This window comes from Argopecten irradians, chromosome 5 (assembly GCF_041381155.1).
Source record: "Argopecten irradians isolate NY chromosome 5, Ai_NY, whole genome shotgun sequence".
Lineage (NCBI taxonomy): Eukaryota > Metazoa > Mollusca > Bivalvia > Pectinida > Pectinidae > Argopecten > Argopecten irradians.
The window spans coordinates 27,666,790-27,685,200 of NC_091138.1; the positions used below are offsets into that span (position 1 = coordinate 27,666,790).

The 18,411-nt window shown below is 34.1% G+C and overlaps 1 protein-coding gene and 11 non-coding genes across 12 annotated transcripts in view; 1 reads left to right on the forward strand and 11 right to left on the reverse strand.

Annotated features, from left to right (window-relative positions):
• Window positions 1-17,334, forward strand: part of LOC138323402 (uncharacterized) — a 75,250-nt gene extending 57,916 nt beyond the window's left edge. The window contains exons 38-46 of the mRNA XM_069268001.1: window positions 10,795-10,950; window positions 11,264-11,437; window positions 11,997-12,161; window positions 12,834-12,983; window positions 13,161-13,322; window positions 13,517-13,633; window positions 13,770-13,886; window positions 14,917-15,031; window positions 15,619-17,334. Of these exons, the coding sequence (XP_069124102.1) occupies window positions 10,795-10,950; window positions 11,264-11,437; window positions 11,997-12,161; window positions 12,834-12,983; window positions 13,161-13,322; window positions 13,517-13,633; window positions 13,770-13,886; window positions 14,917-15,031; window positions 15,619-15,871 (1,409 nt within the window). The 3' untranslated portion in view covers window positions 15,872-17,334. The remainder of the gene's footprint in view (window positions 1-10,794; window positions 10,951-11,263; window positions 11,438-11,996; window positions 12,162-12,833; window positions 12,984-13,160; window positions 13,323-13,516; window positions 13,634-13,769; window positions 13,887-14,916; window positions 15,032-15,618) is intronic.
• On the reverse strand, window positions 954-1,026 carry Trnaf-gaa (transfer RNA phenylalanine (anticodon GAA)). The gene has a single exon. It is a non-coding gene; the product is annotated as a tRNA-Phe (tRNA).
• On the reverse strand, window positions 2,029-2,101 carry Trnaf-gaa (transfer RNA phenylalanine (anticodon GAA)). Its single transcript has one exon. It is a non-coding gene; the product is annotated as a tRNA-Phe (tRNA).
• On the reverse strand, window positions 2,596-2,668 carry Trnaf-gaa (transfer RNA phenylalanine (anticodon GAA)). The gene has a single exon. It is a non-coding gene; the product is annotated as a tRNA-Phe (tRNA).
• Trnaf-gaa (transfer RNA phenylalanine (anticodon GAA)) lies at window positions 3,673-3,745 on the reverse strand. The gene has a single exon. It is a non-coding gene; the product is annotated as a tRNA-Phe (tRNA).
• Window positions 4,239-4,311, reverse strand: Trnaf-gaa (transfer RNA phenylalanine (anticodon GAA)). The gene has a single exon. It is a non-coding gene; the product is annotated as a tRNA-Phe (tRNA).
• Trnaf-gaa (transfer RNA phenylalanine (anticodon GAA)) lies at window positions 5,310-5,382 on the reverse strand. The gene has a single exon. It is a non-coding gene; the product is annotated as a tRNA-Phe (tRNA).
• Trnaf-gaa (transfer RNA phenylalanine (anticodon GAA)) lies at window positions 5,877-5,949 on the reverse strand. The gene has a single exon. It is a non-coding gene; the product is annotated as a tRNA-Phe (tRNA).
• Trnaf-gaa (transfer RNA phenylalanine (anticodon GAA)) lies at window positions 6,949-7,021 on the reverse strand. The gene has a single exon. It is a non-coding gene; the product is annotated as a tRNA-Phe (tRNA).
• Window positions 7,901-7,973, reverse strand: Trnaf-gaa (transfer RNA phenylalanine (anticodon GAA)). The gene has a single exon. It is a non-coding gene; the product is annotated as a tRNA-Phe (tRNA).
• On the reverse strand, window positions 8,952-9,024 carry Trnaf-gaa (transfer RNA phenylalanine (anticodon GAA)). The gene has a single exon. It is a non-coding gene; the product is annotated as a tRNA-Phe (tRNA).
• Window positions 9,519-9,591, reverse strand: Trnaf-gaa (transfer RNA phenylalanine (anticodon GAA)). The gene has a single exon. It is a non-coding gene; the product is annotated as a tRNA-Phe (tRNA).
• Window positions 17,335-18,411: the final 1,077 nt, after the last annotated feature.

Genomic DNA, 18,411 nt, shown 5'->3' on the forward strand with positions numbered 1-18,411 from the left:
ATATCAGTGTTAACTCAGGTCGCTTTAGTAAATATAGAGGTAACAACACTATATCATGTCGTTTTAACTCAGGTCGCTTTAGTAATATAGAGGTAACAACAACATATATCACAGTCGTGTGTATCTCAGGTCGCTTTAGTATAATTAAGGTAACAAAAATCGTGTAACTCAGGTCTTTAGTTTATCATGAGGTAACAACACTTATCATGTCGTGTAAAGGGTCGCTTTTAATATAGAGGTAACAACACTATATCAAATGTCGTTGTAACATCAGGTCGCTTTAGTAATATAGGTAACAACAATATATGTCATGTAACTCAGGTCGCTTTAGTATGTATTAACAACATTTTAAAGAAAAGTCTATATTTAGTTTAAGAGGTTAACAATTATTAAAAATCATGTCGTGCATTTAACTATCTTCAGTCTAACTCTCTCCCAACTGAGCTATTTCGGCTATATGCTATTGAGAAAGTGAGCCAACTCTCTGCTCTATCTCGATATTTTGGAAAATTGATTTGCTTTGAGTACTGTCAGAGCAATATATCCAAAATATAAAAATGATGTTGTTTCATATGTGTAGGGAAATATCTTTTTACATAAGGAAAACGCCAAGTTCATGAGATACTTTTCATTAGACCCGTCAACAACGTCATTTATTGATTGACCAGTTAATGTTTAGTTTACATGCTAATATTTAAAATCGAGTTAACCAAACTCTTAACCGATGATGTAAACAATGGATGTGATTAAAACGTAGTAAAGGCATACATGACAGTCAAATATAGCAAAAGCTTCAAATGTAATTAATTTACTTTCGTTTAGTCCAATTAAAAGAAAATGCTTGAAATGCAATTAAAAATTCTTCAGTTGCAAAAATCAAAATAATAAAAGTTACTGCCGAAACCCGAGATCGAACCAGGGACCTTTAGATCTTCAAATAAAAAGATAGTTACTGCCGAAACCCGGGATCGAACCAGGGACCTTTAGATCTTCAGTCTAACGCTCTCCCAACTGAGCTATTTCGGCTACAACGCAGTACTGATAGAGGTAACACCACTCTATATCGATGATACACAGAATTGATTTGTCTAGATTTTTAGTTTTAGAAATGAAAAACAATTATGCAATTCGATGGAGAAAGTACTGACGAAATGAAGCTGTCAGGATTCTGTTCTGACAATGGTCATCTAGAATGATCTATTTTAGAATACAGTGACCATTACAGTTGTCTTTTTGACCCCAAATATAATCCCAGTCTGTGTTATCTAAAAACCTGCAATTGTATATTTAAAAGTTTCAAAAATAGTATTCGTCAAATATTTTGCAAATCATCATCTGGAAACCAGAATATTGCAAAAGGTACTGCAGCAAATAATCTGTGTAGAAACAGTGACCTTTTAATTGACCTTTTGACCACAAATTCAATCCCAGCTTGTGTTACTTTATAACTTTGCATTGATTGTTGTTTGCACAAAATGCATAACGTTTTTCATTACATCATCTACAATCTAAAATTTAGCCGAATTTGTGTTTTTTTAGTAAGAGTGATCTCTTTAGTTGACATTTTTGACGCGAAATTAATTATCACTTGTGCTACCACATCAGCTACCACATCAGCTACCACTGTATGCAGTTTTATCAAAATCCATATATCCTTTCTCAAGGTTTTCTCTGGAAACTAATATCCAGAAAGACAGACAGACGGAGATTAACACCATAGTCCCATCAGGGTGTGGCGACAGGGAAATAAAAAACATAGTGGTGGCTGTCGAAACCCGGAATTGAATCAGAGGCATTTATATTATCATTCTAACGCTCTCTCCAACTGATATATTCGGCTATGAGGCATTAGAAATCGTCGTATATCAATAACACAGAGAATTGATTTGTTCTAAGTTAGAAAAGGAAAGAAAATATCAGTCAAAATAAGCAGTTACTTACTTGACGTTATTAGCTGTTAGGTTGTTCAGATAGAACAATATATTGCATTGCTATTAAAAAATAGTCTTCAAATAAAAAGATGTTTACTGCCGAAACCCGGGATCGAACCAGGGACCTTTAGATCTTCAGTCTAACGCTCTCCCAACTGAGCTATTTCGGCTATATGCTATTGAGAAAGTGAGCCAACTCTCTGCTCTATCTCGATATTTTGGAAAATTGATTTGCTTTGAGTACTGTCAGAGCAATATATCCAAAATATAAAAATGATGTTGTTTCATATGTGTAGGGAAATATCTTTTACATAAGGAAAACGCCAAGTTCATGAGATACTTTTCATTAGTCAACAACGTCATTTATTGATTGACCAGTTAATGTTTAGTTTACATGCTAATATTTAAAATCGAGTTAACCAAACTCTTAACCGATGATGTAAACAATGGATGTGATTAAAACGTAGTAAAGGCATACATGACAGTCAAATATAGCAAAAGCTTCAAATGTAATTAATTTACTTTCGTGTAGTACAATTTAAAGAAAATCCTTGAAATGCACTTAAAACTTCTTCAATTGCAAAAATCAAAACAATAAAAGTTACTGCGGAAACCCGAGATCGAACCAGGGGCCTTTAGATCTTCAAATAAAAAAGATAGTTAATGCCGAAACCCGGGATCGAACCAGGGACCTTTAGATCTTCAGTCTAACGCTCTCCCAACTGAGCTATTTCGGCTACAACGCAGTACTGATAGAGGTAACACCACTCTATATCGATGATACACAGAATTGATTTGTCTAGATTTTTAGTTTTAGAAATGAAAAACAATTATGCAATTCGATGGAGAAAGTACTGACGAAATGAAGCTGTCAGGATTCTGTTCTGACAATGGTCATCTAGAATGATCTATTTTAGAATACAGTGACCATTACAGTTGTCTTTTTGACCCCAAATATAATCCCAGTCTGTGTTATCTAAAAACCTGCAATTGTATATTTAAAAGTTTCAAAAATAGTATTCGTCAAATATTTTGCAAATCATCATCTGGAAACCAGAATATTGCAAAAGGTACTGCAGCAAATAATCTATGTAGAAACAGTGACCTTTTAATTGACCTTTTGACCACAAATTCAATCCCAGCTTGTGTTACTTTATAACTTTGCATTGATTGTTGTTTGCACAAAATGCATAACGTTTTTCATTACATCATCTACAATCTAAAATTTAGCCGAATTTGTGTTTTTTTTTAGTAAGAGTGATCTCTTTAGTTGACATTTTTGACGCGAAATTAATTATCACTTGTGCTACCACATCAGCTACCACATCAGCTACCACTGTATGCAGTTTTATCAAAATCCATATATCCTTTCTCAAGGTTTTCTCTGGAAACTAATATCCAGAAAGACAGACAGACGGAGATTAACACCATAGTCCCATCAGGGTGTGGCGACAGGGAAATAAAAAATATAGTGGTGGCTGTCGAAACCCGGAATTGAATCAGAGGCATTTATATTATCATTCTAACGCTCTCTCCAACTGATATATTCGGCTATGAGGCATTAGAAATCGTCGTATATCAATAACACAGAGAATTGATTTGTTCTAAGTTAGAAAAGGAAAGAAAATATCAGTCAAAATAAGCAGTTACTTACTTGACGTTATTAGCTGTTAGGTTGTTCAGATAGAACAATATATTGCATTGCTATTAAAAAATAGTCTTCAAATAAAAAGATGTTTACTGCCGAAACCCGGGATCGAACCAGGGACCTTTAGATCTTCAGTCTAACGCTCTCCCAACTGAGCTATTTCGGCTATATGCTATTGAGAAAGTGAGCCAACTCTCTGCTCTATCTCGATATTTTGGAAAATTGATTTGCTTTGAGTACTGTCAGAGCAATATATCCAAAATATAAAAATGATGTTGTTTCATATGTGTAGGGAAATATCTTTTCCATAAGGAAAACGCCAAGTTCATGAGATACTTTTCATTTGTCAACAACGTCATTTATTGATTGACCAGTTAATGTTTAGTTTACATGCTAATATTTAAAATCGAGTTAACCAAACTCTTAACCGATGATGTAAACAATGGATGTGATTAAAACGTAGTAAAGGCATACATGACAGTCAAATATAGCAAAAGCTTCAAATGTAATTAATTTACTTTCGTTTAGTCCAATTAAAAGAAAATGCTTGAAATGCAATTAAAAATTCTTCAGTTGCAAAAATCAAAATAATAAAAGTTACTGCCGAAACCCGAGATCGAACCAGGGACCTTTAGATCTTCAAATAAAAAGATAGTTACTGCCGAAACCCGGGATCGAACCAGGGACCTTTAGATCTTCAGTCTAACGCTCTCCCAACTGAGCTATTTCGGCTACAACGCAGTACTGATAGAGGTAACACCACTCTATATCGATGATACACAGAATTGATTTGTCTAGATTTTTAGTTTTAGAAATGAAAAACAATTATGCAATTCGATGGAGAAAGTACTGACGAAATGAAGCTGTCAGGATTCTGACAATGGTTTTCTAGAATGATCTATTTTAGAATACAGTGACCATTACAGTTGTCTTTTTGACCCCAAATATAATCCCAGTCTGTGTTATCTAAAAACCTGCAATTGTATATTTAAAAGTTTCAAAAATAGTATTCGTCAAATATTTTGCAAATCATCATCTGGAAACCAGAATATTGCAAAAGGTACTGCAGCAAATAATCTATGTAGAAACAGTGACCTTTTAATTGACCTTTTGACCACAAATTCAATCCCAGCTTGTGTTACTTTATAACTTTGCATTGATTGTTGTTTGCACAAAATGCATAACGTTTTTCATTACATCATCTACAATCTAAAATTTAGCCGAATTTGTGTTTTTTAAGTAAGAGTGATCTCTTTAGTTGACATTTTTGACGCGAAATTAATTATCACTTGTGCTACCACATCAGCTACCACATCAGCTACCACTGTATGCAGTTTTATCAAAATCCATATATCCTTTCTCAAGGTTTTCTCTGGAAACTAATATCCAGAAAGACAGACAGACGGAGATTAACACCATAGTCCCATCCAGGGTGTAGCGACAGGGAAATAAAAAATATAGTGGTGGCTGTCGAAACCCGGAATTGAATCAGAGGCATTTATATTATCATTCTAACGCTCTCTCCAACTGATATATTCGGCTATGAGGCATTAGAAATCGTCGTATATCAATAACACAGAGAATTGATTTGTTCTAAGTTAGAAAAGGAAAGAAAATATCAGTCAAAATAAGCAGTTACTTACTTGACGTTATTAGCTGTTAGGTTGTTCAGATAGAACAATATATTGCATTGCTATTAAAAAATAGTCTTCAAATAAAAAGATGTTTACTGCCGAAACCCGGGATCGAACCAGGGACCTTTAGATCTTCAGTCTAACGCTCTCCCAACTGAGCTATTTCGGCTATATGCTATTGAGAAAGTGAGCCAACTCTCTGCTCTATCTCGATATTTTGGAAAATTGATTTGCTTTGAGTACTGTCAGAGCAATATATCCAAAATATAAAAATGATGTTGTTTCATATGTGTAGGGAAATATCTTTTACATAAGGAAAACGCCAAGTTCATGAGATACTTTTCATTAGTCAACAACGTCATTTATTGATTGACCAGTTAATGTTTAGTTTACATGCTAATATTTAAAATCGAGTTAACCAAACTCTTAACCGATGATGTAAACAATGGATGTGATTAAAACGTAGTAAAGGCATACATGACAGTCAAATATAGCAAAAGCTTCAAATGTAATTAATTTACTTTCGTTTAGTCCAATTAAAAGAAAATGCTTGAAATGCAATTAAAAATTCTTCAGTTGCAAAAATCAAAATAATAAAAGTTACTGCCGAAACCCGAGATCGAACCAGGGGCCTTTAGATCTTCAAATAAAAAAGATAGTTAATGCCGAAACCCGGGATCGAACCAGGGACCTTTAGATCTTCAGTCTAACGCTCTCCCAACTGAGCTATTTCGGCTACAACACAATACTGATAGAGGTAACACCACTCTATATCGATGATACACAGAATTGATTTGTCTAGATTTTTAGTTTTAGAAATGAAAAACAATTATGCAATTCGATGGAGAAAGTACTGACGAAATGAAGCTGTCAGGATTCTGACAATGGTTTTCTAGAATGATCTATTTTAGAATACAGTGACCATTACAGTTGTCTTTTTGACCCCAAATATAATCCCAGTCTGTGTTATCTAAAAACCTGCAATTGTATATTTAAAAGTTTCAAAAATAGTATTCGTCAAATATTTTGCAAATCATCATCTGGAAACCAGAATATTGCAAAAGGTACTGCAGCAAATAATCTATGTAGAAACAGTGACCTTTTAATTGACCTTTTGACCACAAATTCAATCCCAGCTTGTGTTACTTTATAACTTTGCATTGATTGTTGTTTGCACAAAATGCATAACGTTTTTCATTACATCATCTACAATCTAAAATTTAGCCGAATTTGTGTTTTTTAAGTAAGAGTGATCTCTTTAGTTGACATTTTTGACGCGAAATTAATTATCACTTGTGCTACCACATCAGCTACCACATCAGCTACCACTGTATGCAGTTTTATCAAAATCCATATATCCTTTCTCAAGGTTTTCTCTGGAAACTAATATCCAGAAAGACAGACAGACGGAGATTAACACCATAGTCCCATCCAGGGTGTAGCGACAGGGAAATAAAAAAATATAGTGGTGGCTGTCGAAACCCGGAATTGAATCAGAGGCATTTATATTATCATTCTAACGCTCTCTCCAACTGATATATTCGGCTATGAGGCATTAGAAATCGTCGTATATCAATAACACAGAGAATTGATTTGTTCTAAGTTAGAAAAGGAAAGAAAATATCAGTCAAAATAAGCAGTTACTTACTTGACGTTATTAGCTGTTAGGTTGTTCAGATAGAACAATATATTGCATTGCTATTAAAAAATAGTCTTCAAATAAAAAGATGTTCACTGCCGAAACCCGGGATCGAACCAGGGACCTTTAGATCTTCAGTCTAACGCTCTCCCAACTGAGCTATTTCGGCTACAACACAGTACTGATAGAGGTAACACCACTCTATATCGATGATACACAGAATTGATTTGTCTAGATTTTTAGTTTTAGAAATGAAAAACAATTATGCAATTAGATGGAGAAAGTACTGACGAAATGAAGCTGTCAGGATTCTGACAATGGTTTTCTAGAATGATCTATTTTTGAATACAGTGACCATTACAGTTGACTTTTTGACCCCAAATTTAATCCCAGTCTGTGTTATCTAAAAACCTGCAATTGTATATTTAAAAGTTTCAAAAATAGTATCTAATAACCTGCAATTGTATATTTAAAAGTTTCAAAAATAGTATCCGTCAAATATTTTGTAAATCATCATCTGGAAACCAGAATATTGCAAAAGGTACTGCAGCAAATAATCTGTGTATGCTATTGAAAAAGTGAGACAACTCTCTGCTCTATCTCGATATTTTGGAAAATTGATTTGCTTTGAGTACTGTCAGAGCAATATATCCAAAATATAAAAATGATGTTGTTTCATATGTGTAGGGAAATATCTTTTATATAAGGAAAACGCCAAGTTCATGAGATACTTTTCATTAGTCAACAACGTCATTTATTGATTGACCAGTTAATGTTTAGTTTACATGCTAATATTTAAAATCGAGTTAACCAAACTCTTAACCGATGATGTAAACAAGTGGATGTGATTAAAACGTAGACATAACAGTCAAATATAGCAAAAGCTTCAAATTTAATCCATTTTACTTTCGTGTAGTACAATTTAAAGAAAATCCTTGAAATGCACTTAAAACTTCTTCAATTGCAAAAATCAAAACAATAAAAGTTACTGCGGAAACCCGAGATCGAACCAGGGGCCTTTAGATCTTCAAATAAAAAAGATAGTTAATGCCGAAACCCGGGATCGAACCAGGGACCTTTAGATCTTCAGTCTAACGCTCTCCCAACTGAGCTATTTCGGCTACAACACATTACTGATAGAGGTAACAACACTCTATATCAATGATACACATAATTTATTTGTCTAGATTTTTAGTTTTAGAAATGAAAAACAATTATGCAATTCGATGGAGAAAGTACTGACGAAATGAAGCTGTCAGGATTCTGTTCTGACAATGGTCATCTAGAATGATCTATTTTAGAATACAGTGACCATTACAGTTGTCTTTTTGACCCCAAATATAATCCCAGTCTGTGTTATCTGATAACCTGCAATTGTATATTTAAAAGTTTCAAAAACAGTATTCGTCAAATATTTTGCAAATCATCATCTGGAAACCAGAATATTGCAAAAGGTACTGCAGCAAATAATCTGTGTAGAAACAGTGACCTTTTAATTGACCTTTTGACCACAAATTCAATCCCAGCTTGTGTTACTTTATAACTTTGCATTGATTGTTGTTTGCACAAAATGCATAACGTTTTTCATTACATCATCTGTGTTTTTTTAGTAAGAGTGATCTCTTTAGTTGACATTTTTGACGCGAAATTAATTATCACTTGTGCTACCACATCAGCTACCACATCAGCTACCACTGTATGCAGTTTTATCAAAATCCATATATCCTTTCTCAAGGTTTTCTCTGGAAACTTATATCCAGAAAGACAGACAGACGGAGATTAACACCATAGTCCCATCCAGGGTGTAGCGACAGGGAAATAAAAAATATAGTGGTGGCTGTCGAAACCCGGAATTGAATCAGAGGCATTTATATTATCATTCTAACTCTCTCTCCAACTGATATATTCGGCTATGAGGCATTAGAAATCGTCGTATATCAATAACACAGAGAATTGATTTGTTCTAAGTTAAAAAGGAAAGAAAATATCAGTCAAAATAAGCAGTTACTTACTTGACGTTATTAGCTGTTAGGTTGTTCAGATAGAACAATATATTGCATTGCTATTAAAAAATAGTCTTCAAATAAAAAGATGTTTACTGCCGAAACCCGGGATCGAACCAGGGACCTTTAGATCTTCAGTCTAACGCTCTCCCAACTGAGCTATTTCGGCTATATGCTATTGAGAAAGTGAGCCAACTCTCTGCTCTATCTCGATATTTTGGAAAATTGATTTGCTTTGAGTACTGTCAGAGCAATATATCCAAAATATAAAAATGATGTTGTTTCATATGTGTAGGGAAATATCTTTTACATAAGGAAAACGCCAAGTTCATGAGATACTTTTCATTAGTCAACAACGTCATTTATTGATTGACCAGTTAATGTTTAGTTTACATGCTAATATTTAAAATCGAGTTAACCAAACTCTTAACCGATGATGTAAACAATGGATGTGATTAAAACGTAGTAAAGGCATACATGACAGTCAAATATAGCAAAAGCTTCAAATGTAATTAATTTACTTTCGTTTAGTCCAATTAAAAGAAAATGCTTGAAATGCAATTAAAAATTCTTCAGTTGCAAAAATCAAAATAATAAAAGTTACTGCCGAAACCCGAGATCGAACCAGGGACCTTTAGATCTTCAAATAAAAAAGATAGTTACTGCCGAAACCCGGGATCGAACCAGGGACCTTTAGATCTTCAGTCTAACGCTCTCCCAACTGAGCTATTTCGGCTACAACCAGTACTGATAGAGGTAACACCACTCTATATCGATGATACACAGAATTGATTTGTCTAGATTTTTAGTTTTAGAAATGAAAAACAATTATGCAATTCGATGGAGAAAGTACTGACGAAATGAAGCTGTCAGGATTCTGTTCTGACAATGGTTTTCTAGAATGATCTATTTTAGAATACAGTGACCATTACAGTTGACTTTTTGACCCCAAATTTAATCCCAGTCTGTGTTATCTAAAAACCTGCAATTGTATATTTAAAAGTTTCAAAAATAGTATCTAATAACCTGCAATTGTATATTTAAAAGTTTCAAAAATAGTATCCGTCAAATATTTTGCAAATCATCTGGAAACCAGAATATTGCAAAAGGTACTGCAGCAAATAATCTGTGTATGCTATTGAGAAAGTGAGCCAACTCTCTGCTCTATCTCGATATTTTGGAAAATTGATTTGCTTTGAGTACTGTCAGAGCAATATATCCAAAATATAAAAATGATGTTGTTTCATATGTGTAGGGAAATATCTTTTACGTAAGGAAAACGCCAAGTTCATGAGATACTTTTCATTAGTCTAACGCTCTCCCAACTGAGCTTTGAGTACTTTCAGAGCAATACATTTGTATATCCAACCAGGGACCTTTAGATCTTCAGTCTAACGCCTTTGTTTTCTTTAAAAATTATCTTTTAATGTTCCCAGCAAATACCCGGGGTTGGGGTTTGCATTGATTGTTGTTAAAATTTATCCTTTCTCAAGATTTTTTCTCTAGAAACTAATATCCAAAAAGACAGACCGACGGAGATTATCACCATTATCCCATCCAGGGTTCGAACCAGGGACCTTTAGATCTTCAGTCCAACGATTTTTTATCTTTAAAAATATTTTTTTAATATTCCAAGCAATAGGACCCCCGGGGTTGGGGCCCCGAAGGCTCCTCACATTATATTTAAATTAATAACACGATGGTTACTGCCGAAACCCAGTCTCCCCATCTTTTCACTACATATACCGTCACCTTGTTTGATGTTCGAACAAAGCAGGGACCTTTAGATCTTTAGCCTAACGCTATTACGGCTATATGCATGTCAGAAATTGAGAAAACACCACTGTGGAGAAATATCTTTTACCTAAGATTCACGTTCTAAAAATGCTTACGATATAAAAAGTTTCTATACCATTTTCTTTATGTTTTGTTCTTCTAGGTGCATGTGATCCTGGTACATTTCTAAATGAAAATACATGTGAATTGTGTCCATATGGCCAATACCAGTCTGACCCTTGGCAGGACGATTGTCTTTCTTGTCCATCACAAACCACCACTTACAAACTGGGGGCAGCTCTCGTCTCTGACTGTATTAGTAAGTGATTTGTTAAAATTTAGTTTGCAGTTGTTGATTACTGTTCACTGTGAATTGTATTCATGCTAGTAACGAATTTCTCATATATCTATAGAGACGTAATGTTGTCTTGGTCACAAGGATTTTGCCTACCTTCTGCTCTAATAAATTATAAATATGGATTGCTATTGAACTTACTGGCTATTCGGAATATCTTGACTGATGAATACTATCATACGACCTGGATCGTGGAAAGACAAATAGATATTAACTTCCGATGCAGCGTTTGTGTGTAAAATTGCTGAATGCCTGATGTTTTTTTTATGATTGGCAGTGGCATGTGCTGGTGGGTTTGAATACAACACCTCCAGTGGTCAGTGTGAGATGTGTGACCGAGGGTTCTACAGAGACAATACTGATCCTACACAGGCCCAGTGTCAACCATGTCCTATAGGAACAATAACAGCCATAGGACAAATCAGTAACAGTATCCTCTTCTGTTTTATGGGTAAGTGTCCTCAGAGGACAAATCAGAAACAGTATCCTCTACTGTTCTATGGATAAGTGTCTTCAGAGGACAATTCAGTAACAGTATCCTCTTCTTGACTATGGGTAAGCGTCCTCAGCGGACAAATCAGTACCGGAAGTAGTATGTATATCTGCATCCACATAAGTATGTATATCTGCATCCACATAATTATTGGTCACAGCGTCAGTCCTGTTCCGTTACATATGAATACTTAGAAAGTCTTGTCAACATCCTCAGGGAAATCTGTTTTAGCATTTTTTCTTTGACGGGTAGATGTTTCACCCTTACCCATTACCTAATAGCTTATTAGCTCTTGCATATAATTAAAGCCCGTTGGATCTGCCATCCTTACGTCATACAGTTGAACAGATATAAAAATGTTCTCAGACTTGAATAAATTAAAAAAATATATGACTATCATAAACTCTGTTCTGCTCTGGGAGTATGTTTGATATGAATGGGACTATAGTATTTATCTTTGTTCAGTCTAACTATCGTGACTTGTTGTTTTACATTTATGTTAATTTTCGTTGTTCAGCCAACTGTACCGTCCCGGGTGAGTACCGTGATTCTATTGAAAACACATGCCGGCCTTGCCCTCGCGGCCAGTATCAGGACCGGAAGTGGCAGGATTCGTGTCAGAAATGTCCGGATAACTACACGACATTCACAGAAGGAGCGACCTCCACAACCCAATGTCGATGTAAGGAGAAATTGAGAGTTGATATAAAAGATTTTTTTCTTTAAAACGATTTCCTGTTATCATGTAGTCGTCAATGAAAGCTTGATGGTTTAGCAATAGCATATGATTGTAAGGGCGTTAATGGTATGGATAACCTTACTTAAAAGTTATATGTGCCGTAACTGGGCGAAAATTTTCGACATTCTATTTGTTCTTCATTAATCTTTTGAAAACCATAAGTTTGATGAATTAAGCTGTAGAAACCATTCAAATCGCTTCATATGTCTTATAAACGTTAGTTACAACACAGAAATATGTACTGTAAAATTGTTGTTTTAACATAACTGCAGAAATCACTTAGCAATTACTAATAACACTGTAAGAATGTGAATTTGAATTGTAGACTAGAATTTGGTCTGACCGTATATACTCATTTTACTTCACTATAGGTGTAAATATAATGATTTTTGGCAGTAGTGTCAAAAATCATTTTCAGCCCTTATTTGTACTTGTAAAATCAAATTCATGCATTGAAGGTACTGTAAATCTCAACATGTTGGTAACTTGTTGTAATGAATAACATATTAAAAGCTCATCTTGATTCGTGAGTATGAACAATACGACACATATTACTTAAGATAAACGTATATATGTATAGTACACACGACTTGTCTATATCTACCTGTGTTTTAGTGGCCTGTATCCCAGGTTACCATGAAGATAACGGTACTTGTGCACCGTGTCCCCATGGTACCTACAGACAGAGTGGTCAATGGTGTCAGAACTGCTCTGATAACTGGACAACGCATTCCAATGCAGCCACGGACGTCAACCAATGCGTTCGTAAGTAATCAGAAAACACCATAAATCTTAGACTCATATTAATCCGATTTGAGATATTTTTCTGTTATAAAACCGATATGTCGTTCTGAAGACTTTTTATCCGAATATTTTCATCTCAGTCTCCTCCCCATACATAAACAGCTACATGTTAGCTTTCTTTGATGTTGGTATTTTCAGCTAACTGCACAAGTGGACAATATTATTCCGAAGTCAATAGGGAGTGTGCATTGTGTCCCCCGGGAACGTACCAAGCAGAGCCGTATCAGACAAATTGTACGGAGTGTGTACCGGGCACTACTACCAGGACAGGGGGCGCCACGACCAGTGATAGTTGTTGGTGTAGGTTTCTACGTAGGACTACTTCATTTCTGCAAAACGTGTTTAAAATAGTGTCGTTTATATGGTATCATTAAAATACATTTGCGTATCATGAAAATTTATCAATTTATCACTTTATTAACGTTAGTTTTCAGTGCGTCGAATATGAATATTATTTATCTGATTAAAGTTATTTCACATTTATGTTTCTTTAGCCCTTTGTCACAATCTCATCCACAACTGTTCTGAGCATGCCCAGTGTCAGATGATAGGTACCAATGCCACATGCACGTGTCGTGTTGGTTACATTGGTGATGGATATATCTGTCAACGTAAGTAAACATTTCATTTCAATGAAAAAATAACAAAAGCAAACTAAAAGATATTTGAAGTGATATCAAAATAACGCAAATATATAATGAGAATCGATGTTGGTGCTAGTTTATATTTGAAAACTTGTCATTTTAGATCGCTGTAACACTGCTTATTGTTTGAATGGTGGCACGTGTGTTTGGGATATCGACCAGAGTATTGGATGTCAGTGTCACCTCAAATATACGGGGGATAAATGTCAGTTCCGCCAAGGTAAATGTTCTATTGTGGTAAAAAAATATTACACGAATGTGCAGAGCTTGTGAAAGTACACAATAACAACAGTGACCATCATAGTTTCTTATCTATTATATATTTTTTTTAATTTTTTTTTAAGAAATATAAACAAAAATGCTTTAATGGTGACATTTGAAAACACAGACGTTAGCGCGCTTCACAAGGCTAAGTGCTTTTTGAAAACACCATCTAGAGGAATCAAAAATATCGAAATCGTGGGTAATTAAATTGCGAATCTCAAATAGTATCTAGCCTTTTATAAGTGCCAGCATATATCCTGAATATTTGAGATACTAATTACCGTTTGGATGTTCGTTCATAACGAAAGATGTTGTTGGATAGTTTAAATGAACAGGCACACAACCATGCAAATCGCCAAATCATCATTGTAAAATATACATGTGTAACAAAAGCCTATTTCGTATAAGACGCTATCTTAACAATTAGCAAGATTCTTGTAGAATTATCAAATGATATCAAAACTTGACTTGATTGATTATAAGTAAACGATATTATACCTCTGAGTCAATTGCTACATTTTAACACGAGCGTTAGAGAAGAGTTTCAGTATTTTCCGAGTTTTCTGTATCGGGAGCATAGCTATACCACCATTATTATATGTATCAGACGATAACAAAAAAAACGACAAAATGATCTTTACTTCACGTCTGTTGTTGGTAGATAGCAAGCAGAAATACAACTCTGGAAATAAGTTTGAAAATGTTGCGTCCATCAGGTGATTATGAAATATATATTACAGTACTACACATTTTCAAAGACGCCTTTATATGGGGTGTCACACGTGATACTGTAAACCAACTTTCTTTCGCGGTTGATAAAATTTCGCGATTTCCACTTCAAACCAACATGATAAATGATGTAGACTTTAATTCGCGAATTTACTTTGATTGCGAAATTTGCGAAAATATTCGCACGCGAAAGAAAGTCTGTTTACAGTCCTATTTTATTATCTTCACAATACCTATTTTTATGTTTCTTATTTCAGCCGCTGATTCCATTGGTCCCCAGACCTGGACGGTCGTTGTGGGGTCGGTAGTCGGTGGAGTGACCTTCCTCGCTATCTTTATCATTGTCAGTGTTCTTATCGGCGTCACGTACAGGTGAGGTCTTCATTTTGATTAAGTTTATCTATCTGTAATGTCTGATAAATATCTAGTGTAATTCTGAAGACGTACTAGGTTAGACATTGTGGTCAGGATGTCTAAACCACTTCATCATCGACGCTTCTTTTGAACGTTAAGGGTGTGGAATCAACTGAAAATAAATTGTTCACACTTTTGCTTATACATGTTATAACATGATATTGACGTTCTAGCTTGTACTACCGCACTACCGTATTCTACCCAATAGGCACCCGAGGTGTTTAAACATAAGCAAAATGAAGAGATGTTTAATCGGACCAAAATTGTTGCACAGAGCAATTTATTAATCAATTTGTAAGAATGAATTAGATAGAAAAATCTAAATAGTTGAATAGTTTTAGGCAACCTTATTCTATGGTTAGTTGAATTCAATCCTCAAAAATAAGGAGGGGTGTTTATAAGGACAGGGTCATTCATAGAGTCAAATACGGTAAACTCTTTTTCACCTAATGCTGGACCGTATAAGCTGGAGTACATACATCTGTATTTATGGAATGATACATTTCAAACACAATCTAACATTCCACAATAATTTCTTAATTTAGACGCTATTTGAAGAACAAGGCGATGACTCCTAAAAAATCTTTGGCAAATGGAACCAAATCCAAACAGTTTGCAACAAGAGCAAACCTAGGGAACTACGGCGGGGGCCCGCCATTTCACTCTCCTGAAGAGAAGACTAACAACTTCAAGTGGAGCTCAACAGACGGAAAAATAGCTGATACCAAATACATAAATATGGACTATGATAGTAACTCTGACGAAGCTGTCTACCAGCCACCAAGTGAACAACCATGACTTTCAAGGAAATATTATCATAACTATGTGAAAACAAGATAATTAATACTTGTTTCGAGATGATGAGGGTATTCATTACGAGAGTATTACATATTGACCCATATTACAATATTTGAATAACGGCGGAATGTAACTTTGTTGGTGCCAAATATATATGTATGGATTTTTACAATTACGCTATACGAGATATTGTTGCAGATTTTCACTAAAAGTGGAGGATTAAAACAATAACGATAGGTGTGACAATATTGACAAAAACGATCAAAATCTACAAAAAGAGTTAATGTAAATAACGTACGTACTTAAAACCAATACTGAACATATATCTGATAATGTAATGCATCCGTTGAGAGGGCGAATCGTAATCGAAAGTTTTCTCTCCTTCTTGATTTGGATGTCTCAAAAGAGCGTAAACAAATGTGTCATGTAAAAGATGTTATTACAATGTTTTGTCCATAACAATAGTGACATCAGACGAGTCAAGAGAAGTAACTCTAAGAAAATGAACTCTGAATCTTTGACTTAAGATGGTTTGATTGGGTTTGTTTAGTTAAACGCCCTACATACTAAGTCATTAAAGAACACGTCACATTTAGATGTACGAAAGCCGGAGTATCAGGAGAAAAACCACCGAAGGCGATCAGTGCCTTGGAATTGCCTCACATGGAATTCGAACCCGCTACCCAAAAGTAGAGGGTTGGTGATCATATGTCGGGCCGAGGTGAATTGGCATAGTGTAGAGTTATAGCAGCACGGAGGTTCCTTTTAGTACTCAAAGTCATATATGGTATATCTGTTATTAAAAAGATATTCAGGTTGGAGCTCTTTGACTCTAATTTTACTTTGAAATATTTTCAAAAGCATATAACATGGGTCGTTTTCGTTTATACAGTTTGACTTCTTGGACCTAGTCGTTCATTTTGTTTTAATTAAAGACGGATCTGGTGATTTTCTATTGTTTTTTTAGACGAAAGCCCTCATAGGCCTGTATAAAAACCTGCAGATCCGTCAGAATTTACGCTTGAAATAATTACTTTAATAGACAATAGAACAGGTTGTTCCTAATAAACAAAAACGACATTGTACTTATTTGAATTATTTTTCCATTGTCCCGTTTTGACGCTATGTACTCTAGAATGTATTAATTTGAATTATGATCAAAATTATTTCTTAAATTGAGGAAAGAAACCAGAAGTGTCACTAAAGTCCATATCATATCCACATTTAATTATCCCAAACTTCAGCAAATGTTCCTGGAGACCCTCACATTAATGTACTAAGCTCATTGCATATTTTTTTCTGATGTGTGATATTTTGTGAAATATTTGTTTTTAATGTGGTATCTTTACATGTAAATTGTTTGGTAAAATATTAAATATTTTTGTATTCTGTGTGAATTGTTTTCTTCAATTCGTTTTTATATAGTTAAGTTATTAACATGCAAATCATTAAAAGATCACTGTACCGATATCTTATTAAAACATTTGTTTTGAAACATGCAAATTTTTTATTTTTGTTTCGGGTTGGATTTACACCAAATTGAGCAATAATTGGTGTTTAATCGTGTATATATGTCTAATTAACACAAAAAATTTAATAAGATAATTTATTTTGCCTTTGGTGTATGCTAAATCAATACTTCATACCATATAGGATATAGTGCCTTGAACTTTTTTCGGGATGCAATTAATTATTTTTAATATTTTATCTTGAAGTGAAATTAGAAGCTCAAACATTTCGATGGTGGTAATGGTATAAAATAAGTATGTTGTGTAACTGAAGATAAATTCTAATTCATCTGCTTTTGTTTTTCATTGAAAAAAACATTTGTCATTGGTGGAGCATCTTTATGAAGATGTAAGAGAGATTAATTCCTAATAAAGTAATCTCGTAAATTACAGTTATATAAAATTTACTACTATGCATTTTCAATGTGAGCATTATAGCAAACTACAATGCAATGTTTTCATACACATTTTGATTGAATAGACGTAAATATATCAAAATCCGTCATTATTTCTTGAGCATACGCACACATAAAACTTGCTCAAATTTAAATACTGAACTTAAATAGATTGATAATGCTGTTGATAATCCATAATATAGTATGACATATAATAAAACATTTTAATAATGATTTTTAAGATTTTTGCGAAATACAGTATGTTATACATGTATATATATAATGTCAGACGAATACGGTTATAATTGGTACACATATAAAAAACAGCTTTGAAATATTAACCATTGATATCATGTTAAACATAAAGCCTTTGAGCATAGTTTAGTTTTGCATTGTGTGTTATTGTTAAATTTATAAACATGTATAGAAGAAATCAGCGTGCTGTTTTAAAATACAAATATTGCAAATTTATAAATTATGAATACAAAATTAATGTTACATGTACGTATCTATTGACCTAAAAATGAAAAAATAATAATAGACATATACAAACATTAATTGATAATAATAAAACCTGGTATTGTAATATCAGGCTAGTTGTCCACTTGAAATGACACTGAATTCCAAATGTTTTTAA